General features: G+C 46.2%; 2 protein-coding genes and 1 pseudogene across 17 annotated transcripts in view; 2 read left to right on the forward strand and 1 right to left on the reverse strand.

Moving 5' to 3' along the window:
• Window positions 1-8,599, reverse strand: LOC137349054 (zinc finger protein 436-like). 12 transcript variants are annotated; one of them, XR_010969219.1, is made up of 3 exons: window positions 8,068-8,463; window positions 7,137-7,252; window positions 1-272 (listed from the first exon to the last, which is right to left on the reverse strand). XR_010969219.1 is itself a non-coding variant. In XM_068014343.1 (3 exons), exon 3 carries the CDS (start codon window positions 3,229-3,231, stop codon window positions 2,560-2,562), a length of 672 nt encoding a protein of 223 aa, XP_067870444.1. In that variant the 5' UTR covers window positions 3,232-3,590; window positions 7,137-7,252; window positions 8,476-8,599; the 3' UTR covers window positions 1-2,559. The 12 variants fall into 12 exon arrangements, 11 of the variants coding, with proteins under 11 accessions (XP_067870444.1, XP_067870447.1, XP_067870448.1 ...); XM_068014343.1 differs by lacking the exon at window positions 8,068-8,463 and adding an exon at window positions 8,476-8,599 and having other exon boundaries at window positions 1-3,590; XM_068014346.1 differs by lacking the exon at window positions 8,068-8,463 and adding an exon at window positions 8,487-8,594 and having other exon boundaries at window positions 1-3,590.
• The window catches only part of LOC137348636 (zinc finger protein 850-like), a 163,077-nt pseudogene extending 138,149 nt beyond the window's left edge, over window positions 1-24,928 (forward strand).
• Window positions 8,242-24,929, forward strand: part of LOC137349056 (zinc finger protein 239-like) — a 23,172-nt gene continuing 6,484 nt past the window's right edge. For 2 of the 5 annotated variants that reach the window (XM_068014357.1, XM_068014360.1), the window contains exons 1-5: window positions 8,410-8,498; window positions 8,914-9,135; window positions 9,226-9,341; window positions 16,728-16,899; window positions 17,650-17,837. The gene's annotated coding sequence lies outside the window, so the exon portion shown is untranslated. Of the gene's footprint in view, window positions 8,326-8,409; window positions 8,499-8,913; window positions 9,136-9,225; window positions 9,342-9,622; window positions 9,667-16,727; window positions 16,900-17,467; window positions 17,838-24,929 lie in introns of those variants that run through there. The other 3 variants (XM_068014359.1, XM_068014362.1, XM_068014361.1) reach the window with 3 other exon arrangements.

The following is a 24,929-nucleotide window of genomic DNA, read 5'->3' on the forward strand; positions in this document are numbered from 1 at the left end:
TATTTTAAATGAATTAACAGCTGTCACACAAACACGTTAAGTCTTCATAGAATAATTACCAGTCATTTTCAGAATGGAAACTTAAACCTGCCATTTCATTTTGTCAGGATCGGATCACAGCTTTACACCAATCTCTGATTTGACAGCACGTTTCCAGCATTCACCGTTGTTCTTCCTGATTCTAAACACAGTTGTAAAGGAGCCTTCAGTGCCCAGGAGCTCTGAACCATCGAAGAGTGGGGCTGGGACACTCAGGTGGAAAAGACAAAAATCTGCAACAAAGTGTTTCAAAGAAAGCTGATTTATTACAAATTTATCCAGAATATTGAACTCCAACCCAGGAAGAGGGGTTATTAACTTCAGCAGAAACAAATCCCAACTGCCAGAAAATTTATAGCAGACGAGGCCATTCAGCTCATTGTATCTGTGCCAGCCGAGAAACAACTATCCAGCGTAATACACTTTCCAGCTCTTGTTCTGTAGGCCTCTAGGTTTTAGCACTTTAAGTGTATATCCATTTTTTTTTAATGTAAAAAGGGTTTCTGCCTCCCCCACCCTTTCAGGCAGTGAGTTCCAGATCATCACCATCCTTTGGGTGAACTGATTTCTCCATTTCCCTCTAATGCTTCTGCAAATTACTTTAGATCTATGTCCCCTGGTTATTAATCTCTCTGCTAAAGGGAACAGGCTCATCCTATTCACTCTGTCTAGGCCTCAATTTTATACACAATTAAATCTCCCATTAACATGCTCTGTTCCAAAGAAAACAACCCCAGCCGATCCAATCTTTCCTAATCGCTAAAATTCTCCATTCCTGGAAACATCTTCTGTGCAATCATACATTTCCTATGATGCGGTGATCAGAACTGTGCGCAGTTCTCTAGCTGTGGTCTAACTAGTGTTTTATTCAGGTCCAGCATAACCTCCCTGCTCTTGTAAAAAAAAAAAGAAAATGCTGGGAATACTCAGCAGGTCTGACAGCATCTGTGGAGAAAGAAATAGGGTTAACATTTCAGGTCTGATGTTTCATCCACAGAAAATGCTGGAAATACTCCCTGTTCTTATATTCTATCTCTCGGCTAATAAAGGAAAGTATCCCATATGCATTCTTAACCACTTTATCTACCTGTCCTGCTACCTTCAGGGATCTGTGGACATGCACTCCAAGGTTTCTCTCTTCCTCTACACTTTTCAGTATTCTACCAGTAATATTGTATTCCCTGCCTTGTTAACCTTCCCCAAATGCATTATCTCACACTTCACCGGATTCAACTCCATTTGTGTCTTTTCTGCTCACTTGATCAGTCCATTGATATCTTCCTGCAGTCTGCAGTTTTCTTCCTATCAACCACAAGGCCAAAAACATCTTAATCATGCCCCCTACTTTAAAGTCCAAATCATTGATATATACTGACATTGATATTGATATAGTATTGAGCCATGTGGGATCCCATTGGAAACAGCCTTCCAGTCACAAAAACACCGCATGACCCTTTGCTTCCTGCTCCAGCTGACACTTCCTGTACATATGGTTGTCCAGGACAGGAGAAATGTCCTCGAGTTCCCATATGGAACAGGATGTGCACTCCACTGGACTGAAATGCCCTGCCATGCCTTTATTAATTAGACTATGAATTGGCTTAACCAGAATAAATAGAAGATTTTAAATAAATATTCATTCAGCTGCTCAATTGTCAGCTGCTGCTTCCTTTGTGCTGATATCACTTTATTTGACGGAGTTAACTTAAATGTTTTACTTAACTATTATCTATATATCTCAGATTTTAATTTACTGAAAAATTCAGAACCCTTTAGTGTCACTATCACTTGTTATTTCACTTTATCGCCTAGATCTGATTGATTAATTGAACACTGACTGTAATTATATGATAAATTATCAAATCCGCTTTAGTTTTATGCTAATTAATTAATCTAGTCAATGTGGAGGGCAGATCCGTCCACATTTCTCTAGCTGTGGGGGTTCTAACTAGTGTTTTGTACAGTTCCAGCATTATCTCCCTGCTCTTATGTTCTAGGCCTCGGCTATTGAAGGAAAGTATCCCATGTGCCTTCTTGACCACCTTATCTACCTGTTCTGCTGCCTTCTGGTATCTGTGAAAATGCACTCCAAAGTCCCTCTGTGCCTCTGCACTTTGCGGTATCCTACTATTCACTGTGCATTCCCTTGCCTTGTTTGCCCTCCTCAAATGCATTATCGCACACTTCTCCGGGTTGATACCATTTGCCACTTTTCTGGCCACCTGCCCAGTCCATTGATATCATCCTGCAGTCTACAGCATTCCTCCTGTCTTCCACATGACCAACTTTTGTATCATTTGCAAACTTCCTAATCATGGCCCCCTACACTTAAGTAAAAATCATTGATATATATATATATATATATATACCACAAAAGGCAAGTGGCCTAGTGCTGAGCCCTGTGGAAACCACAAAAAGCAAGTGGCCTAGTGCTGAGCCCTGTGGAAACCCAATTGGAAACAGACTTCCAGTCAGTATTCAGTTCTGGATGTGATTAACAGCAGCATCCATTCCTTGCAGTCACTTGTGAACTCGCTGGTGTCTCAGCAGTTTGTCTGAATTAGCAAATCCCTTCCCACACATGGAGCAGGTGAACGGCCTCTCCCCAGTGTGAACTTGCTGATGGCTCAGCAGATTGCCTTTACTATTAAATCTCTTCTCACAGTCAGAGCATTTAAAAGGTTCATCAGTGTGAACAACTTGGTGATCAGTGAGTTGGGACGTTGTTGTGAATTCCTTCCCACACATGGAGCCAGTGAACGGTCTCTCCCCTGTGTGACCACGCTGGTGTCTCAGAAGGTTGGATAAACGAGTGAATTCCTTCCCACACATGGAGCAGGTGAACGGTCTCTCCCCTGTGTGATCTCGCTGGTGTCTCAGAAGGTTGGATAATCGAGTGAATTCCTTCCCACACATTGAACAGGTGAATGGCCTCTCCCCTGTGTGAGTACGTTGGTGTTGCAGCAGCTCATTTTGACTTTTAAATCTCTTCTCACAGTCAGAACATTTAAAAGGTCTCCTATCTGTGTGAGTACGTTGGTGTTCATTGAGGTGGGACAACCGAGCAAATCCCTTTCCACACACAAAGCAGGTGAACGGCCTCTCCCCGGTGTGACTGCGTCGATGAGTCTCCAGCTGGGACGGGTAATTGAATCCCTTCCCACAGTTCCCACATTTCCATGGTCTCTCCATGGCCCAGGTGTCCTTGTGCCTCTCCAAGTTGGACAATCAGTTGAAGCCTCAGTCACACACAGAACACGTCTCCAATTTCTCCCTGCTGTGAATGGTGCGATGTTTTTTCAGGCTGTGTAAATGGTTAAAGCCCTTTCCAGAGTCAGTGCACTGGAACACTCTCACTCGGTTGCATCAGACATGGTGCTTTGCCAGTTAGAATGGTGTTTGAAATCTTTTCCCACAGACAAAAAGCAGACAACATTTCTCCTTCCAGATTTAAAGGATGATGATATTCAGGTCCTGAAGAATCGAGTAACTGTCAGATCCTGACAAGACTTTTGGTTTGAGTTTATCTGCAATTCCTCCCCTTCCAATCCCTGTAAAAGGAATTTACATAAAATGACACAGAATACACAGTACACAAACAGGCCATTCAGTCTAACTAGTCTGTGCTGCTGCTTATACACCTCATGTGTCTGCTCACATTCCATCTACCTCATTTCAGCAGACCTTTCATTCCCTTTGCTGTCATGTAGTTTCCTTTTGAAAGCATCTCAGCAATTTGCCTCAACCACTTCCACATTCTACCCACTTTCTGAGTAAAGAAATCTCTCCTTATTTCCCTATTGGATTTATTAGTAACTGTATTTATGGCCCCTAGATTTGGATTCATTCACAAATGGAAACATTCTCTCCACATCTACTCTGTCCAATTTTAAAGAGTTCTATCACATCACTGCTAAGTCTTTTCTAATTAAAAAAATCCCTAATGTGTTCAATTTTTCCTAATAGCTGTAATGTCTCAGTTTACAAAAGCCATCACTGTCAGTCCAGGATAGAAATTCCCAACATTCTCGCCTCCTGCTTCCTGGTCCAGGATGGCCATGCATACGCCCTGCTGGACAATGCTTCCTCTTAAAATGGTGGCTGTTAACCCAGGTCTGTAACAGGGAGAAGCCCCGCAGCTGCCCACCGCTCGGTGCAAATGCAGGCCCAGTAGCTTCTTATTCAGGGCTTGAGACCTACGCCGGGTGTTTACGAAGCCTCCCCAACCACCGGCTCCATTCCTCTCTGGCACTCAGCCATTTCTCACTCTCTGCAGATCCGACACAACTGCCTCCATCCAGCGCCAGCACCCACACTGCACATGCTCCAGTCACGACCTGCACCGCGCCTGAGCGGGGTCTTCTGTAATGAGGATAGAGCACATTCTCTCCTGTGGGGAATGTTGGGTAACAGCTCTGCCATTGTAAGATGCTATTACTGAAGAGAAAATAATGTGATCTGATTGCGTTTGGAGCCAAAGGGCCAAGATATAAAATTAATAATTAATTGATACAGAAACTCTAGTGCACATGCCCTCCACCATAATTGGATTAACAGTAGCAACAATGTCAGAACCAACCCCTACAGTCAGATGTGAACTCAATGGTCTGTCAGCAGGTGAGGTGAACAAGTAAATCTCTTCCCACACTCCCTTTCGAAAAGCACTGTAGGTGTACCTACCCACATGGACTGCAGCGGTTCAAGATGGCAGCTTACCACCACCTTCTCAAGGGCAATTAGGGATGGGCAATAAATGCTGGCCTAATCAGCAACGCCCACAAATAAAAAAAACATACACAAAATTTCAACGGCCTCTCTGCAGCAAGACTGTGCTGACCATTCATCAAATCTTTTCAACTTTAAAAGCTGGTGTGCTAGTAGATGGGAAAACTGAGCAAATCCCTTCGCACACTTGAACTCAAAGTTACTATAGCATAGAAGGAAGCTATTGAGTCTTTGCCGGTTCTCTGCCATCCAGTTAGTCCCACTCTCCTACTCTAGCCCCATAGCACTGCAACACTCAAGAAGCTCAACACCATCAAGGACAAAGCAGCCCGCCTGATTGACATCCCATCCACCACCTTCAACATTCAATCCCTCCACCACCAATGCACAGTGGCAGCAGTGTATACCATCTACAAGATGCACTGCAGCCACGCAGCACGGCTCCTTAGATAGCACCTTCCAAACCCACGACCTCTACCACCTCAAAGGACAAGGGCAGCAGTTGCATGGTTCCCCTCCAAGCCACACTCCATCCTGACTTGGAACTATATTGTTGTTCCTTCACTGTCATTGGGTCAAAGTTCTGGAACTACTTTCCTAACAGCACAGTGGGCGTATCTACCCCACATGGACTGCAGCAGTTCAAGGATGTGGCTCACCACCATCTTCTCAAGGGCAATTAGGGATGGGCAATAAATGCTCTCCTAGTCAGCGACGGTCACATCCCACAGATGAATATAAAAAACCCTGGAATATTGTCTTGTCTTTTTTTCGTTGACTTTCTAAATTTCCCCTCAGCTGCACGTTTCCCCCCACTATTTAGTTTGAAGCCCTCTCGACAGCCCCAGTATTACGATTTGCCAGGATACTGGTCCCAGCACAGTTCAGGTGAAGGCCATCCCAATGGTACAGCTCCCTCTTTCCCCAGTACTGGTGTTAGTGCCCCATGAATCGTAACCCATTTTTTCCACACCAATCTTTGAGCCACGCATTCAACTCTCTGATCTTATTTACCCTAAAGCCAATTTGCTCATGACTCAGGTAGTGATCCAGAGAATATTACCTTTGTGGTTTTGCTTTTTAATTTAGCCCGAACTACTCATACTCCTTTTTCTTAGTCCTATCTATGTCGTTGGTACTCACATGGACTACAACTGGATCCTTTCCCTCCCACTCCAAGTTCCTCTCCAACCCCAAGGAGCTGCCCTTAACCCTGGCACCGAGCAGGCAACACAGCCTTTGGGATTCAGGCTGTCAGCTGCAAAGAACAGTATCTATCTGCCGAACTATACAGTTCCAAGGGCATTCCCTTTTACACCCCCCACTTGAATGGCCCCTGCAGCACGGTGCCATAGTCAGTTTGCTCATCCAACCTGCAGTCCCTGCTCTTGTCCAGACAAGCTACAAGAACTTTGAACCTGTTGGACAAGTACAAGGCTCCTCCAGTGCTACCTTCTGGGTCCCCATACTTGCCTCACTTGCAGTCACACTTGCCTGTCCCTGACCATGGACCAAATCTAAAATACCTAGCCTAAGGGGTGTGACTGCCTCCTGGAGCAAAGCGTCCAATGACTTTCCCCCTCCCTGACGCATCACAGTGTCCGAATCTTGGATTCTAACTCATCAAATCTGAGCCGAAGTTCCTCAAGCTGCAGACACTTACTGCAGATATGATTGCAGTGGATCACTCTGGTATTCACCAGCTCCCACATGCTGCAGATGCAACACATCACCTGCCTTGCCATCTTTATTATGTTTCACTTAACTAATTAGGTTTCATGTTTAGAAATATCACTGAATTTGTAGTTAAGTAGTTTAACTAGTTAGCATACTAATTTAATACTTTTATCTTGCCAGTGCCAGTTTAAACTACTGACCCAGTTTAGAAAAGAAAAAACCTTAAAAACTAACCAACCAATCACCTACCTGCCCCCTAATTCATGCCTCTGGGCTTCAGCTCTCACTGTCTGCAGCTCCGACTCTTGGATCACTGTTTGTTCTGTAAAAGAGCAGAACAGCACCTCCTTCCCCACTGAACCAAATTCCCACATTTAGCAAACTCCAGAGTTCAGCTCTGTGTCTCACAGGACTCAGTCGACCAGAACTTCATGTTGCTTACTTTGTGCATTTGCAAAACCTCCTGTATTTATACTAACTAGAATTCCAGAGACCTGAGTCAGGCCCCACTGACTAGGGAACCAGTTCCACCGAGCTACCCAAGGAACTAAATGTGCAGCTGGCACTAACAGGAAGCTTGTTTACCACTGACGAAGACTGAAAGAAACAATTTAATGTTAAAGTCAAGTTAAATGCGAAATGGAAACATGACTATATTTTAGAAAGAGATCAACACTTGAAATTTCCACATTTACCAAATTCCCAATTTAAGCACTCTGTCACACAGCATGCAGTCATGGTTCTTTTACATTAATCCAGAGGACGGGAGATCAAATCCTGCCATGGCTGTTTGAGAATCAGAAGTCAAAATCTGGGAATAAAAAAAGCTGGTTGTTAGTATAAGTGACCATGAAGCTACTGGATTGCCTAACGTTCATTTATACAGCACCTTTCCCGTCCTCAGAGTATTCCAAAACACTTTACCACCAATTAGGCACCTTTAAAATGTGCACTCACTTTTGTAATGTAGGGTAACGTGGGCAAACCAAGCTGTACACAGCAAGATCCCACAAACAAGGGGATAAAGAACTGAAGAGTCCACTTTTTCACAACTGGCATAAAATTGGTTGGTCAATGCCCCTCAAGGGATGGAAACCTGTTCTTACCCGGTCTGGGCCTGTATATGTGACTGAAGTCTTACACTGACATGGTTGACTATTAACTACTCCTGAAGATGCTGAACGAGCCACTCAGTCGTATGAAACCGGTTCAAGGAGGCGGCCGCCCACCACCAGCACCTTCTCAAGGGGCGACTAGGGACAGGGTAATAAATACCAGCTTTACCAGCGATGCCCACATCCCAAGAATGAATTAGTAAAAACTTGCAGCCAGTCCTTTCCTCAAAGGGACTGGTGGAAAATCTGAAGCCCACCCACTGGAGACACCAAAACCCATCCAAGCTCAGTAATTATCAACCAGGTTTTCTCACACCCATTGCCTCCCCCTCAAAGGCTGTGACATTAAAATCCCCGTGTTTCAGTGTTTTGGGTGGCCCCAGTCAGAGTAGTGCCCTCCCCAGGAGAGGCGCCAGCCCAGGGCCTGCCGGCTACCGCCTCCCACCCGAGCCCCAGGCTCTCTCCGCGGCCTTGCTCCTGGCCGCTCACCTGCTGTTGCTCAGTGGCCTACCTGTGTCGACGCGCGCCGTTACCAAGCCCCGCCCCCACAGCCATGGCAACGCCGGCGACCGTTAACTGTTTCCCGTTCAAACTTCTCGATGCGGCAAAAAAATCTTCCGCGCGCCTCCGACACTCGCACAATTAACGCACGCGCAGCAGCTGCGGACGGACATCCTCAGCGTTCGCAAACTCCGCCCCATTGTCGCCATCTTTGTTCGGCACAAACCGTCTTCCATCCTGCGGGCAACTCTGAGCATCACCCGCAGAGGTGAATCTGCCCGATTCACCACAGGAGCCCAGTGCGCAGGCGCGGAGCTAGACTGTATCTGGAGCATGCGCAGTGTCACTTTGATCAGAGCTGTGCAAGTGCTGTGGACACTACTGCAGCGGCTGAGGGTGGGTGGGGCGCAGGGCATACTTAAGAAACACCTGGTGTAGGCCGTAAGTCCTGTATAAGAATCTCTAGGTCCCGCGTTTCCAGTTCCTGGGCTTTTTCCAGGGAATAGGCCCAGGTTAACAGTCGCCATCTCGGTGGAGCGGGGAGCAGAGCGCGTGCGCGGCCATCTTGGTGACGACACGGAGGGGGAGGGGGACAAAATCATTGATTCATGGATTTGATTCTCACTCTGCACACAGGGGCTGGAGAACTGAACCCAGTCAGAGTAGAGGGAGAGAGTGGTAGTGGAGGAAAGAAATGGTGCCATGGGTTTGGATTTCAGCACAGGGAGGAGGGAGAGTGTGTGGGACTGGGATTTACAGCTTTGGAGGAACAAGAAGAAAGAATGTTCCATAGAAACTAGAATTGTCTGCAGAATTTCTATCCTGGATTGATAGTGATGACTTGTACTTTTTACAGAATATTAGAAGGGGAGGATTTGCAGACAGAAAACTCAAACCAAAGACCAACAGTGAGAAGCTGGACACGTGTGCTCTGAGTGGCTGAGGCAAAGGTGTCCTTGTCAATAAGTGGCTGAGGTAAAGGTGTCCTTGTCAATAAGTGGCTGAGGCAAAGGTGTCCTTGTCAATAAGTGGCTGAAAGCTAACCTGCAGGTGCAACAAGCAATTAAGAAAGCTAATGGTATGTTGGCCTTCATTGCAAGAGGATTTGTGTACAGGAGTAGTGAAGTCACAGACCTGAAACGTTAACTTTGCTTCTCTCTCTCCACAGATGCTGCCTGACCTGAGTATTTTCAGCACCCTTTGTTTTTATATCCGTGAAACTGATGGTGGATAAGAACATTAACCAGAGTGGAAGGAAATTGGACTCATCCTGGTGTGAGTCAGGTGCTGACTTAAAACCCCACTGATCTTCCCTTTTTGTGATATCGCCATCTCCTTACTACAAGTGTTAGGAAAAGTCTGACTGCAGCAAAAATGCTAATTCATCCAGATATGTAAAGATTGCCCCAATATAGATCCCAATTTAATTTTAAGTATATGAATGAAATGAGGTTTAGTTGTGGGCTTATAATTTTCTCACCAACCTAAAGACTTCTGTTAAATATACTTCCTGAGTGGATTTAAATTTAAAACCAGTTTTCAAGTGTGAGGCTCTATTCAGACATCGAAGGTGAGAGAGATCCAAGACTTAGCAGAGGCACTCTGGAAGGTAAGGGGGAGCTGGGACTTATCCATAAGAGTAACCAATGAGAACTGAAATAATGTAAAGTTAGAAAGGAGAAAAGACTACTCCAGTTCAGTTTCTGATCAATGGTAACCCCCAGAATGTTGTTAGTGGGGGATTCAGTGATGGTAATGCCATTGAATGTCAAGGGGAGATGGTTAGATTCTCTCTTGTTGGAGATGGTCATTGCCTGGCACTTGTGTGGTGCAAATGTTACTTGCCACATATCAGCCCAAGCCTGGTTATTGTCCAGGTCTTGCTGCATTTCTACATGGATTTCTTCACTATCTGAGGGGTCATGAATGATGATGAACATTGTGCCATCATTCGCGAACATCCCCACTTCTGACCTTATGATTGAAGGAAGGTCATTGATGAAGCAGCTGAAGATGGTTGGGCCTAGGACACTACCCTGAGGAACTCCTGCAGTGATGTCCTGGAGCTCAGATGATTGATCTCCAACAACCACAACCATCTTCCTTTGCATTAGGTATGATTCCAACCAGCGGAGAATTTTCCCAATGATTCTCATTGACTCCAGTTTTGCTTGGGCTCCTTGATGCCATTCTTGGTCAAATGCTGCCTTGATTTCAAGGGCAGTCACTCTCACCTCACCTCTTGAGTTCAGCTCTTTTGTCCATATTTGAACGAAGGCTGTAATGAGGTCAGGTGCTGAGTGGCCCTCGCAGCACCAGGGCTCAGGGAGGTTGGTTACTAGGCACTGCTGTGATGTCATAAATCAGCTCCATGCAGCCCTGTTCTCTCCTTGTGCCTTTCAAGGTGGAGAGCTGAGACATCCTATCTCAAAACACATCCCACCCTGTTCATACTGAGAATCCCAGGATGGAGAGCTGGGATATCCAGTCTTCTGTCTGTTTATAAAGTTTCCAAAACAAGTAGTAAGCCTTAGGATTGGGAGCATTTTACAATATAGCCAGGGAGGACCAAGAAACGGATAAGGAAAACAGAATATGAAAGTAAACTAGTGAGAAACATAAAAGCGGACTGTAAAAGCTTCTAAAAGTATGTAAAAAGGAAAAGATTAGCAAAGCCAAGTGTGGACCCACTACAGATAGTTAGTTGTTTAGCATCCTTCCATCTATGAAAGATGGTGGACTCGCAGCAAACAATCCACTTAAGTGGGGTGTCTTCTCTTGGTTCATCTTTTCTGATGCTGTGAAGGCCAATCCTTGAGAGGCAGGTTCTGCCACAAGTGCTGCAGGTGAAGCTGCCCGGTGACTGTGAGTTGTTGTTTTTGACGTTGGCACCTGTTGTGAAGCTGCTGCAGGAACTGGTCATCGTGGTCGTGCAAACCAGTCCACAGGATGTGTTGCTATTTCCCTCTTTCATCAGCTAGTGACTCCGAGCTGTGATAATCAACATTTGGCCTTCATGTCACACTTGCAAACAACCTTGAAGTGGATCTTTCGGCGCCCACTGGTCGTCTGGCCCCGGGCACCTCACCATACAGAAGGTCCTTGGGTATGCGACTGTCTTCCATCCTGCGGATGTGTCCAATCCACTGAAGCTGCCTCTGTTTGATTACTGCCAACACACTTGGGAACTCTGCCTTTGAGAGGACTGTCATGTTTGTGATTTTTGTCCTGCTGGGATATACCCATAATGCACTGCAGACAGCAAAGATGGAAATTATTGAGATTCTTTTCCTGGTAGCTTAAATCACCCATGTTTCACAGCCAATCAGCAAAGTGCTGAGAAAACAGGCCTTATAAACCATCAGCTTGGTCCTAGGGGTCAGCCTGGTGTTAGCCCATGCATGTTTCTCAAGTCATCCAAAGGTGATAGCTACTTTCCCTATGCATGTACCGAGCTCTGCATCAAGGAATAGATTGTCTGACACCGTGCATCCAAGGTAGCAGAATTTGCTAACCACTTCCAGTGGGGGTGTTATTTAGTGCGATCAGGGGCGGAGATGCAACACCTTGTCCCATGACCACAGTTTTCTTGACGCTTAAAGTCAAAGGGAACACAATACAGGCACGGGAGAGACAGTCTGTGGGTCTTTGTAGCTGAGTTTCCATGTGAGTGAATAGTGCAGTATCATCAGCATACAGGAGTTCTCTGATCAGGGCAGAAACAGGAGAATTTATCATGTGGAATAAGGAAATGGCAGAGAAACTAAACAAATACTTTGTGTCTGTCTTCATGGAGAGAGATACAAAAAACCTCCCAGGAATACTAGAGAACCAAGGCAATAGCGAGAATAAGGAACTGAAAGAAATTAGTATTTGTAAAAAAGTAATACTGTAGAAATTAATGGGACTGAAAGTTCACATCATCTAGATCTGATGATCTACATCCCAGAGTGTTGAAAGAGGTGGCTGTTGAGATAGTGGTCATTTTCCAAACTTCTATAGATTCTGGAATGGTTCCTGCAGTTTGGAAGGTAGCAAATATAACCCCAATATATTAAAAAAAAGAGGGAGAGAAAAAAACGGAACTACGGACCTACGAGGGGAATTGAATACAAGAGTAGGGAGGTTATGCTTCAGCTCTACAGGGCATTGGTGAGACCACATCTGGATTACTGTGTACAGTACTGGTCTAGATGGGATTGAGGTTCACAAGGAGGAGGTGTCATCAATTTTGGAAAGTGTGAAAATAGGTAAGTCCCCTGGGCCAGATGGGATTTATCCTAGGATTCTCTGGGAAGCTATGGAGGAGATTGCAGAGCCTTTGTCCTTGATCTTTATGTCGTCATTGTCGACAGGAATAGTGCCGGAAGACTGTTGTCCCCTTGTTCAAGAAGGGGAGTAGAGACAGCCCTGGTAATTATAGACCTGTGAGCCTTACTTCGGTTGTGGGTAAAATGTTGGAAAAGGTTATAAGAGACAGGATTTATAATCATCTTGAAAAGAATAAGTTCATTAGAGATAGTCAGCACGGTTTTGTGACGGGTAGGTCGTGCCTCACAAACCTTATTGAGTTTTTCGAGAAGGTGACCAAACAGGTGGATGAGGGTAAAGCAGTGGATGTGGTGTATATGGATTTCAGTAAGGCGTTTGATAAGGTTCCCCACGGTAGGCTATTGCAGAAAATACGCAAGTATGGGGTTGAAGGTGATTTAGAGCTTTGGATCAGAAATTGGCTAGCTGAAAGAAGACAGAGGGTGGTGGTTGATGGCAAATGTTCATCCTGGAGTTTAGTTACTAGTGGTGTACCGCAAGGATCTGTTTTGGGGCCACTGCTGTTTGTCATTTTTAGAAATGACCTGGAAGAGGGTGTAGAAGGGTGGGTTAGTAAATTTGCGGATGACACTAAGGTCGGTGGAGTTGTGGATAGTGCCGAAGGATGTTGTAGGGTACAGAGGGACAGAGATAGGCTGCAGAGCTGGGCGGAGAGATGGCAAATGGAGTTTAATGCGGAAAAGTGCGAGGTGATTCACTTTGGAAGGAGTAACAGGAATGCAGAGTACTGGGCTAATGGGAAGATTCTTGGTAGTGTAGATGAACAGAGAGATCTTGGTGTCCAGGTGCATAAATCCCTGAAGGTTGCTACCCAGGTTAATAGGGCTGTTCAGAAGGCATATGGTGTGTTAGCTTTTATTAGTAGGGGGATTGAGTTTCGGAGCCACGAGGTCATGCTGCAGCTGTACAAAACTCTGGTGAGACCGCACCTGGAGTATTGCATGCAGTTCTGGTCACCGCATTATAGGAAGGATGTGGAAGCTATGGAAAGGGTGCAGAGGAGATTTACTAGGATGTTGCCTGGTATGGAGGGAAGGTCTTACGAGGAAAGGCTGAGGGACTTGAGGTTGTTTTCGTTGGAGAGGAGGAGGAGGAGGAGAGGTGACTTAATAGAGACATATAAGATAATCAGAGGGTTAGATAGGGTGGATAGTGAGCGTCTTTTTCCTCGGATGGTGATGGCAAACACGAGGGGACATAGCTTCAAGTTGAGGGGTGATAGATATAGGACAGATGTGAGAGGTAGTTTCTTTACTCAGAGTAGTCAGGGCGTGGAACGCTCTGCCTGCAGCGGTAGTAGATTCGCCAACTTTAAGGGCATTTAAGTGGTCATTGGATAGACATATGGATGAAAATGGAATAGTGTAGGTCAGATGGTTTCACAGGTCGGCGCAACATCGAGGGCCGAAGGGCCTGTACTGCGCTGTAATGTTCTAATTCTAATACTGACAGCAGTAGAAGGGAAAGTGCAAGAATCTATTATAAAGGATATGCTAACTGGACACTTAGAAAATAATGGTTGGATTGGGCAGAGTCAACATGGATTTATGAAAGGGAAATCATGGCCAGATCTTTATTGCCCCCAAACAAGTGGGGTGGGGGGGGGGCGTTGGTGGTGGTGGTGCTGTTCCTGACCCCCTCCCGCCCCTGCTGCAATTTTACGTGGGGTAGTGATGAGAAATGGCCTGCCCACCCCAGGTCAATCAAGGCCCTTAAGTGGACAATTACCTGGCACTTAAGGGCCTCTTCTGCCACTGCAGGTATTTTACCTGTAACAGCCAGATGGGAAAAGCCTCAAGAACCCCGCCTGGTAAAAGCAGGTGGCCTTATTGCAAGCTGGGGGGTGCCCTCCTGATCAGACACCCTGTGCCACAAGGAGGGCCGCCCCCGAAGCCCCAAGCACACCCAACGCATAACACTCCCCTTGCCTCGCTGGAGCCTGACCGATTGTCCCCGGCGAGTCCCTCAAAACTTACCTTAGTTCCAGCACCGTCTTTCATCTTGCTTGTAATGGCTGGCTGTAGACCCAGCAGTGGCTACCGCTCATGGTGGCGCTGCTGGGACTAAGAGCTGCCATCCTACGGATTGGCCGGCAGCTCCATTAGGTGGTACTTACTACCTCAAGGAGGTGGAAGTCCCGCCCAAGGCCAATTAAGGGCCTGGGGAGTGCAAATCCCGGCCTGGCTCCCCAGGCCTGATGGAGGCGGGATCGCCACCGACTTTTCAGCTGGTGGGCGGGACCTCCCACCCAACAAAAAATTTCAGCCCATGTTTGAAAAACCTGTTCATGATTTTTGAGGATGTAACTAGCAGAATAAATAAGTGGGAACCAGTTGATGTATTTGGATTTTCAGAAGGCTTTCAATAAGGTCCCACACAGGAGGTTAAGTAAGCAAAATATGAGCATATGGGATTGGTGCCCAGGGCAAACCACATAGAATAATAGAATGGTTACAACACCAAAGGCGGCCATTTGTCCCATTGAATCGGTGCTGGCTCTCTGCAAGAGCAACTCACATAGTCCCAGTCTTGCACATTTTTCCTGTAGCCTTGCAAATGTTTTCTGTTCAATTAATTATCCAATTCCCTTTTAAAAGCCTCAATTGAATCTGCCTCCACCATATTCTCAGGCAGTGCATTCCAGATCCTAACCAATCGCTGCGTAAAAAAGTTTTTCCTCCCATCACCGTTGCTTCTTTTGCCAGTCACCTTAAATCCGTGTCCTCTGGTTCGTGTCCCTTCCATCAACAGGAATAGTTTCTCCCTCTCAACTCTGTCCAGACTCTTCATGATTATGAACAACATTACCAAATTCCCTCTCAACTTTCTCTTCGCTAAGGAGAACAAGCCCAGCTTCTCCACATAAACTGAAGTTCCTCATCACTGGAACTATTCTCATAAATTCTTTTTGCATCCTCTGTAATGTCTTCACAGCCTTCATAAAGTGTGGTGTCCAGAATTGGACACAATACTCCAGTTGGGGCCAAACCAGTGCTTCATAAAGGTTCGCCATAACCTGCTTGTTTTTGTACTCTATTCCTCTATTTATAAAGCCCAGGATCCCCTATGCTTTAGTAATCACGTTCACACCTGCTACTCCCTTTTATTCTAAATTACTATTTGTAAGGTGAAGGTACATCAGGAGCAGGAGTTAGTGAAGAGGGTGACGGTAATAACCAGGCAGACTTACTCACCAGGAAAGCTGCTGTGGAGAGGATTCAATGGGATCCACCCAAAGCACCATCACTGGCACCGGTATGACAGATTCCAGTTATACCCGATTTAAAAACCTATCAGGACACTGATCCTGATGTGACTATTGTCAAAGAGGCCGCACACCACGGGAAAGACTTTCCCTCGTGTTTCACACCAAGTAAGGACTCACTCGTCCTACATGATGAGGTTTTTTATCATAAGGTTGGCTCTAATTTGACTTGGGTCACACCTCTCTGCCTCAGAAAAGAATTAATTTTGTTTATGCATCTAATTGGGGACATATTTCCATTTCTCGAGTCCTCGATATGTTACATCATTATTATTGGTGGCCGATGATGCACCAGGATGTCTATCACCACCTGAACCTGTACCTCATCTGTGCCCAAATGAATCCAGCCCCTGCCAAATGAAAGGTCCCAATGGTGAATTATGGTCCTGGGAAACATTGCAGATTGATTATTACAGGCCTGTTCCCCACAGTAAAAGGAGGGCACGGGTATATCCTTATAGTTGTTGATATGCTTACTCGGTGGATTGAAGCTTTCCCAACATGTAAAAATACTGCAGTAACTGCAGCTAAAATCTTGTGGGAACAGATCTTTACCAAGTGAGGTTTTCTGAAAAGAATAGAGAGTGATAATGGTTCTCGTTTCACAGCAGAAATAATACAAAAGCTCTGTCGTCTTATCGGTGCTGAACAACATTTCCACATCTCCTAACACCCAGAGTCTAGTGGGATGGTCGAGCTCTTTAATCACTTTATAGAAACAGCACTGAAAAAAGCTGTCCTGAAGGGAGCTGATGATCTGGTCAAGGCCAATGACTGGGTCACTGTCTTGCCTGGTGTCTTAATGACCATTCGCACCACTCCCCTGGTCACAGTCCATTTCAGCTCATGACAGGTTGGGCCCCCACCGAAGTCTCGCTCCCCATTGGGAGGCCAATTGGGAAGGTCCATATAATGTTCTGATAAATGCGGAGAAACAAACCTTAAATTGCCTATTCGGAAACGAGGGAAGCAGAATATCTGTGGTACTGGGAAGATCAGTGTAAACTGTACAAAATGAAAAGGTCAGTTAACTCGATGGAGAATAAACACTTTTTTAAATTTTATCTCAACAGGACAAGATGTGAATGGTCATCTTGCTCCTGGACTGTGTCCAGGCTGAAGTTCTGTTCCTGCCGTACCATCCTGATTTGGAGATATATCACCACTCACTGCAGTGATTCAAGAAGAAAACTGATTATCGCCCTCTCCAAATCAGTATATGGAAAATAGATTAAAAGACTCTATGTAACTACTTCCTCCTAAAATAATATGCTTTGTTAAGTAACCTAATCTCCCCTAGAATGTACCTCCTTTGACAGTCTCACGTTGACAATTGTTGGGCTCGACTGGGTTCAAAAGTAGCAGCTTCCCCTCCATCTCCACTCCACCTCAAACTGATGCAACAAAACAACCTGCACAGGTGGTGGCCACAGGACTAACTTCTCTATCCAACACCCACCCTGATATCAACCGGCTCTTAATTGGTCCCTCTATGTTTCCAGACTCGGTTCTGTGAGCAATGCCTGCAATAAAACAAACACAAAATACTGCAGATGCTGGAAATCTGAAATAAAAAGAGAACATATGGTTAATACTCAGAAGGTCAGGTAGCATCTGTGGAGAGAGAAACAGAGTTAATGTTTCGGGTCGCTGACAGTTTCTCAGTCTGCAATAAAATACTTACCGACAACAATGGACTAATGGCGGGCGTAGTTCCCACAATCGCCTGCGCACTAGAAACCGCTCGATCGAACCCGCTGATTTCCCCAGGTGTTAAGAGTGCGCATGCTCCCCAGGGCCAGGTGCGGGGCATTCTGGGCGGCTTCGGTCCTGTCCTTTGTTGCGAATCGGACTCGGTGGCAACGGGAGAAACCGGGAAGCGGCGGGTCTGATGGGGGAGGCGCTGCACTATCGGGTTAACGGTGATCCTCCCGCCCGGGGAACTCGCTGCACATCAATTAAATCCTGTTTCTTTCATTGTATTTCCCAACTCAGATTCATGGCCTCATTTGTTTTCTTCCTCTGAGCCCCTGAACTCCCTCTGACAGGGTCATGTTACCGAGAGCTGATTGATTGTCCTGGGAAGCAACAGGAAGAAGCTCAGAGGCCGGAGGGCCAAGGGAGCAGCGGCTTCTGGAAGCAATCGCGGCCTTTGAGAGCTGCAACCTGAGGCTGCCAGTCAGGTGAGTCAGTGTGAACCCCTGGCAAACTATTTATCATTTCAAAGTGAAATCAATGTTTCTTTTATCAACAAAACACTTTAACATTTGTCAGTATTTTGTTTTCCTGGAATTCCTGTTTTGAATTTCAGACACTTCGGTGTCAAGTGGACCAGATGTTTAAAGGTCATTCATTTCCCTCTTTCCATTTTTTAAAATTCATTCATGGGATGTGGGCGTCGCTGGCTAGGCCAGCATTTATTGCCCATCCCATCACTGAATTATCAGAAGAAAGAAACTAGAATTGTTTGTTCTGAATTTCTATTCTGTACTGACTTCTGAAAAATCCTTTGACAGGGTATTAGAACGGGAGGATTTTCAGACGGGGAACTCACATCAAACATCACATGAAAATCTGACATTCACTCTACTTCAGGAGCTGAATATCATTGGCGTTTTAACATAGATGGAGAAATGTTTTAACCAGTTACATGGCCTGAAGAAACATTGCATCATTCACAGTTGGGAGAAATCGTTCAGGTGTTCTGTGTGTGGACGAGGTTTGAACTGATCATCCAACCTGGAGATACAGGAGGACACCTGCACCACGGAGAAACCGTGGAAATGTGGAGACTGTGGGAAGGGATTCAGTTCCCCATCAAAGCTGGAAACTCATCGGCGCAGTCACACTGGGGAGAGGCCGTTCACCTGCTCCGTGTGTGGGAAGGGATTCACTCATTCATCCAACCTTCTGAGACACCAGCAAATTCACACTGAGCAGAGTTCATTCATCTGCTCCCTGTGTGGGAAGGTATTCAGTCATCCATCAAACCTTCTGAGACACCAGCAAATTCACACTGGGGAGAGGCCATTCACCTGCTCTGTATGTGGGAAGGGATTCACTCAGTCATCCTACCTGCTGTCACACCAGCGTGTTCACACTAGGGAGAGTCCATTCAATTGTTCTGTGTGTGGGGAGGGATTTAATCGGCTATCCAGACTTCTGAAACACCAGCGTATTCACACTGGGGAGAGTCCGTTCACCTGCTCCATGTGTGGGAAGGGATTTAATCGCCCATCCAAACTACTGACACACCAGCGCATTCACACTGGAGAGAGGCCATTCACCTGCTCTGTGTGTGGGAAGGGATTCACTAATTCATCCGACCTTCTGACACATCAGCGAGTTCACACGGGGGAGAGGCCGTTCACTTGCTCCATTTGTGGGAAGAGATTCACTCGGTCATCCCACCTTCTGACACATCAACTTGTTCACACTGATAAGAGACCTTTTAAATGTTCTGACTGTGAGAAGAGCTTTAAAAGTAAAAGGGATCTGCTGACACACCAGCGGGTTCACACTGGGGAGAGACCGTTCACCTGCTCCGTTTGTGGGAAAGGATTCACTCAGTCACCCTCCCTGCTGACACACCGGCGAGTTCACAAGTGACTGCAGGGGTTGGATTCTGCTGTTACTGCTGCTGTTAATCACATCCAGGACTGAACCATGTTCATTCTGATAGTTGGGATTTGTTTCTGATGTTAATCACTCCAATAACCATCCTGGAGTTTAATATTCTGGATAAATGTCAAATGTAGATTTTTAACTTTCCCACCTGAGTGTTTAACATCACCTGGCTGGATCTCAGAAAGGACAATCTGGGGGGAGGATCGTACGGCAGGAACAGAACTTCAGCCTGCACACAGTCCTTCAGGATCACACTGAGTGGGACCAACGGCACTTTGGTCTTTCTCATCTCTCTTCACTGACAACAAAGTCCCCGTGTGGGTTAATCCTGAGTCGTGTAAGAAATATGTCCCAGCCACACTCTCCCATGGTTCAGAGCTCCTAGGTGGTGTAGTAGTATTGTCACTGGACTAGTAACCCAGAGACCCAGGGTATTTCTCTGGGGCTATGAGTTCGAGTCCCACCACAGCAGAAGGTGGAATTTGAATTCAATTAATAAATCTGGAATTAAAAGCTAGTCTGGCCATGAAACCAATGTCGATTGTTGTAAAAACCCATCTGGTTCACTAATGTCCTTTAGGGAAGGAAATCTGCTGTCCTTACCTGGTTTGGCCTACACGTGACTCCAGACTCACAGCAATGAGGTTGACTCTTACATGCCCTCTGAAATGGCCTAGCAAGCCACTCAGTTGTATCTAACCGCTACAAAGTCAATAAAAAAGAATGAAACCGGACGGACCACCCGGCATCGACCTAGGCACCGGAAACAACAACGGCAAACCCAGCCCTGTCGACCCTGCAAAGTCCTCCCTACTAACATCTGGGGCTTGTGCCCAAGTTGGGAGAGCTGTCCCACAGACTAGTCAAGCAACAGCCTGACATAGTCATACTCACGGAATCATACCTTACAGACAATGTCCCAGACACTGCCATCACCATCCCTTGGTATGTCCTGTCCCACAGGTAGGACAGACCCAGCAGAGGTGGCGGCACAGTGGTATACAGTCTGGAGGGAGTTGCCCTGGGAGTCCTCAACATCGACACTCGCCCACAGCGCAGACTCAGTTTCATCCCAGACTCCCAGCTCAGGTAAGTTTTTTAATTTCAATACTGACCGGCAGAGCACTTACCATGTGTGTCCGGCCCGACTCGACCTGGACTTGGTCCAACCCAACCCGAGCCCGAAAGCCGTACCCTGAAGATGGGCCTGACCCGACCCAAACCCGACACAAGTTGTCGGTCCTGTTGGGTTCGGGTCGGGTAGCAGGCCTCTACACCTCCACCTTGAACACCACTTGGAGGAAGCACTGGGGGTGGCAACGGTGCAGAATGTACGCTGGGTGGGGGACTTCAATGTCCACCATCAAGAGTGGCTCGGTAGCACCACTACTGACTGAGCTGGTCGAGTCCTAAAGGACGTAACTGCTAGATTGGGTATGTGGCAGGTGGTGAGGGAACCAACAAGAGGGAAAAACATACTTGACCTCGACCTCACCAATCTGCCCACCACAGATGCATCTGTGCGTGACAGTATTGTTAGGAGTGACCACCGCACAGTCCTTGTGGAGACGAAGTCCCGCCTTCACATTGAGGATACCCTCTATCGTGTTGTGTGGCACTACCACCATGCTAAATGGGATAGATTTTGAACAGATTTGGCAATGCAAAATTGGGCATCCATGAGGTGCTGTAGGCCATCAGCAGCAGCAGAATTGTACTCAACCACAATCTGTAACCTCATGGCCCAGCATATCCCCCACTCTACCATGACCATCAAGCCAGGAGACCAACCCTGGTTCAATGAAGAATGCAGGAGGGCATGCCAGGAGCAGCACCAGGCATACCTCAAAATGAGGTGTCAACCTGGCAAAGCAACAACCCAGGACTACTTGCATGCCAAACTGCAGAAGCAGCATGCGATAGACAGAGCTGAGCGATCCCATTACCAATGAATCAGATTTAAACTCTGCAGTCCTGCCACATCCAGCTGTGAATGGTGGTGGACAATTAAACAACTAACTGGAGGAGGTGGCTCCACAAATATCCCCATCCTCAATGATGGGGGAGCCCAGCTCATCAGTGCACAATATAAGGCTGAAGCATTTGCAACAATCTTCAGCCAGAAGTGCCGAGTTGATGATCCATCTCGGCCTCCTCCTGAAGTCCCCAGCATCACAGATGCCAGACTTCAGCCAATTCGATTCACTCCACGTGATAACAAGAAACGACTGAAGGCACTGGATACTGCAAAGGCTATGGGCCCTGATAATATTCTAGTAATAGTACTGAAGACCTGTGCTCCAGAACCTACTGCGTCCCTGGTCAATCTGTTCCAGTACAGCTACAACAGTGGCATCTACCCGGCAATGTGGAAAATTGCCCGTCTACGTCCTGTAAACAAAAAGCAGGACAAGTCCAACCCAACCAATTACCGCCCCAGCAGTCTATCTCAATCATCAGTAAAGTGATGGAAGATGTCATCAACAGTGCCATCAAGCAGCACTTGCTTCGCAATAACCAGCTCAGTGATGCTCAGTTTGGGTTCCGCCAGGGCCACTCAGCTCCTGACCTCATTACAGCCTTAGTTCAAATATGGACAAAAGAGCTGAACTCAAGAAGTGAGGTGAGAGTGACTGCCCTTGACATCAAGGCAGCATTTGACCGAGTATGGCATCAAGGAGCCCCAGCAAAACTGAAGTCAATGGGGATCAGGGGGAAAACTCTCCGCTGGCTGGACTCATACCTAGCGCAGAGGAAGATGTTTGTGGTTGTTGGAGGTCAATCATTTGAGCTGCAGGACATCACTGCAGGAGTTCCTCAGGGTAGTGTCCTAGGCCCAACCATCTTCAGCTGCTTCATCAATGATCTTGCTTCAATCATAAAGTCAGAAGTGGGGATGTTTGCTGATGATTGCACAATGTTCAGCACCATTCGCAACTCCTCAGATACTGAAGCAATCCGTGTAGAAATGCAGCAAGACTTGGACAATATCCAGGCTTGGGCTGATAAGTGGCAAGTAACATTCACGCCACACAAGTGCCAGTCACTGACCATCTCCCTTGACAGTCAATGGCATTACCATCGCCGAATCCCCCACTATCCACATCCTAGGGGCTGCCATTGACCAGAAACTGAACTGGAGTAGCCATACCGTGGCGACAAGAGCAGGTCAAAGGCTAGGAATCCTGACTCCCCAAAGCTTTTCCACCATCTGCAAAGCACAAGTCTGGAGTGTGATGGAATACTTTCCACTTGCCTGGATGGGTGCAGCTCCAACAACACTCAAGAAGCTTGACACCATCCAGGACAAAGCAGCCCACTTGGTTGGCACCCCATCCACAAACATTCACTCCCTGCACCACCAATGCACAGTGGCAGCAGTGTGTACCAAATAAAAGATGCACTGCAGCAATGCACCAAAGCTCCTTAGACAGCACCTTCCAAACCCGCGATCTCTACCAACTAGAAGGACAAGGGCAGCAAATGCATGAGAACACCACCACCTGCAAGTTGCTCTCCAAGTCACACACCATCCTGACTTGGAACTATATCGCCATTCCTTCACTCGCTGGGTCAAAGTCCTGGAACTCCCTTCCTAACAGCACTGTGGGTGTATCTACCCCCACATGGACTGCAGCGTTTCAAGAAGGCAGCTCACCACCACCTTCTCAAGGACAATTAATGCTGGCCTGGCCAGCGGCGCCCACATCCCATGAATGAATTAAAAAAAAGACATGGAACAGAAAGCTCCTTTACAATTGTGTTTGGAATTAGGGAGAACAACAGTGAATGCTGCAAGCGTGCTGTCAAATCAGAGATTGGTGTAAAACTGCGATCTGTTTCTGAATGGAAGTGAGACAGCAGGTTTAAATTTCCAGTCTGAAAATGACTGTGGCAATTATTCTACCAAGCTTTAATGTGTTTGTAGTATAGTCCCGAGACTAGCAATTTAGGCCAAGTGTTAACTTATTTAAAATAAACCCGTTTTTAGAAAAAAATAGTTTTAAAAACTGCATTAATGTTATAGAATCATAGAATGGTTGCAACACAGAAGGAGGCCATTTGGCCCATTGCGTCTGTGCTGGGCTCTCTGAAGGAGCAATTTACCTAGTACCACTCCCCTGCCTTCTCCCTGTCACCCTAAACATTCTTCATTTTCAGATAGTAATCCCATTCCCTCTTGAATGCTTCAATTGATCCTGCCTCCAACACACTCAGGCAGTGCATTCCGGATTCCATCCACTCACTGTGTGAAGAAGTTTTTCCTCATGTTGCCATTGCTTCTTTTACCAATTACCTTAAATCTGTGCCCTCTTGTTCTTGATCCTTCCACCAATAGCAACAGTTTCTCTCTATCTACTCTATCCAAACTCCTCATGATTTTGAACACCTCTATCAAATCTCCTCTCAACCTTCTCCTCTCCAAGGAAAACAGTCCCAACTTCTCCAAACTATCCACACAACTGAAGTTCCTCATCCCTGGAACCAACCGCATCAATCTTTTCTGCACCCTCTCTAACACCTTCACACCCTTCCGAAAGTATGGTGCCCAGAACTGGATGCAATACTCCAGTTGAGGACGAACCAGTGTATTATATAATTTGAACATAACTTCCTTGCTTTTGTACTCTTTCCCCTGTTGATGAAGCTTGGAATGCTGTATGGTTTATTAACCGGGCTTTCAACTTGTCCTGCCACCTTCAATCATTTATGCACATTTACACCCAGGTCTCCCTGCCCCTGCACCTCTTTAGAATTGTACCCTATATTTCATAGTGTCTCTGCACATCCTTTCTACCAAAATGAATCATTTCACACTTCTGTGCATTAAATTTCATCTGCCACTTGTCCAGTCATTCCACCAACCTGTCCTTTTGAAATTCTACGCAACCTCCTCACAGTTCACAATGCTTCCAAGTTTAGTATCATCCACATAATATAGCAGATGGAGGAGTTCACAGGAGCCTGTTAACTGCTGGTACTCTTATACCACAGATGTGTGATCTCCAGATGAAGAAGGATGTGCAACGTGTTTCCAGGAATTCCCTGTTTTATTGATGTGTGCATGTTGGACGTCAGGATTTAGTCACAGTCTTCCTCAGTATTAGCTATACCTCCCCATTTGGTAATGAATAAATTAATAAATAAAGCAGTTAATCACTTCCTGGTCTCCTTGTTTACTCTGTTGTTGAATTAAAGATTTAATGGGCTGTGCTACAAAGTTTTGTTTGGTAGGAATGCTTCTCTGTGATTTACAGTAATTCTGCTCCCAAATTTCAAAATTGTATTTCTGATGCCCGAGTCCAAATTGTTTATGTTAATTGTGAATAACAGTGGTCTCAGCATTGCTCCCTGTGGAACACCATTCCTATCTTTGCCAGTCTGAGAAGCTACTGTTAACCCCTACTGTCTGTTTCGTTTTGTAACCAGCTTGATATCTGTAACAATATGTACAATCTGCAAGGTGACCGAGCTCAGGCTGTGTGGAGTGTAGGGTCAGGCAGCAGATGGATGGAAAGATCACTACAAAACAGAAATCGGAGGATTGGATTTATGGAGACTGTACAGACTACAGACACTGTGCGCCAGTGGTGGATGAAGTGGACATTGAGTACTGCAGCAGAGGCACTGACGAAAAAGACTTCTCT

This window comes from Heterodontus francisci, chromosome 34, assembly GCF_036365525.1.
Source record: "Heterodontus francisci isolate sHetFra1 chromosome 34, sHetFra1.hap1, whole genome shotgun sequence".
NCBI lineage: Eukaryota > Metazoa > Chordata > Chondrichthyes > Heterodontiformes > Heterodontidae > Heterodontus > Heterodontus francisci.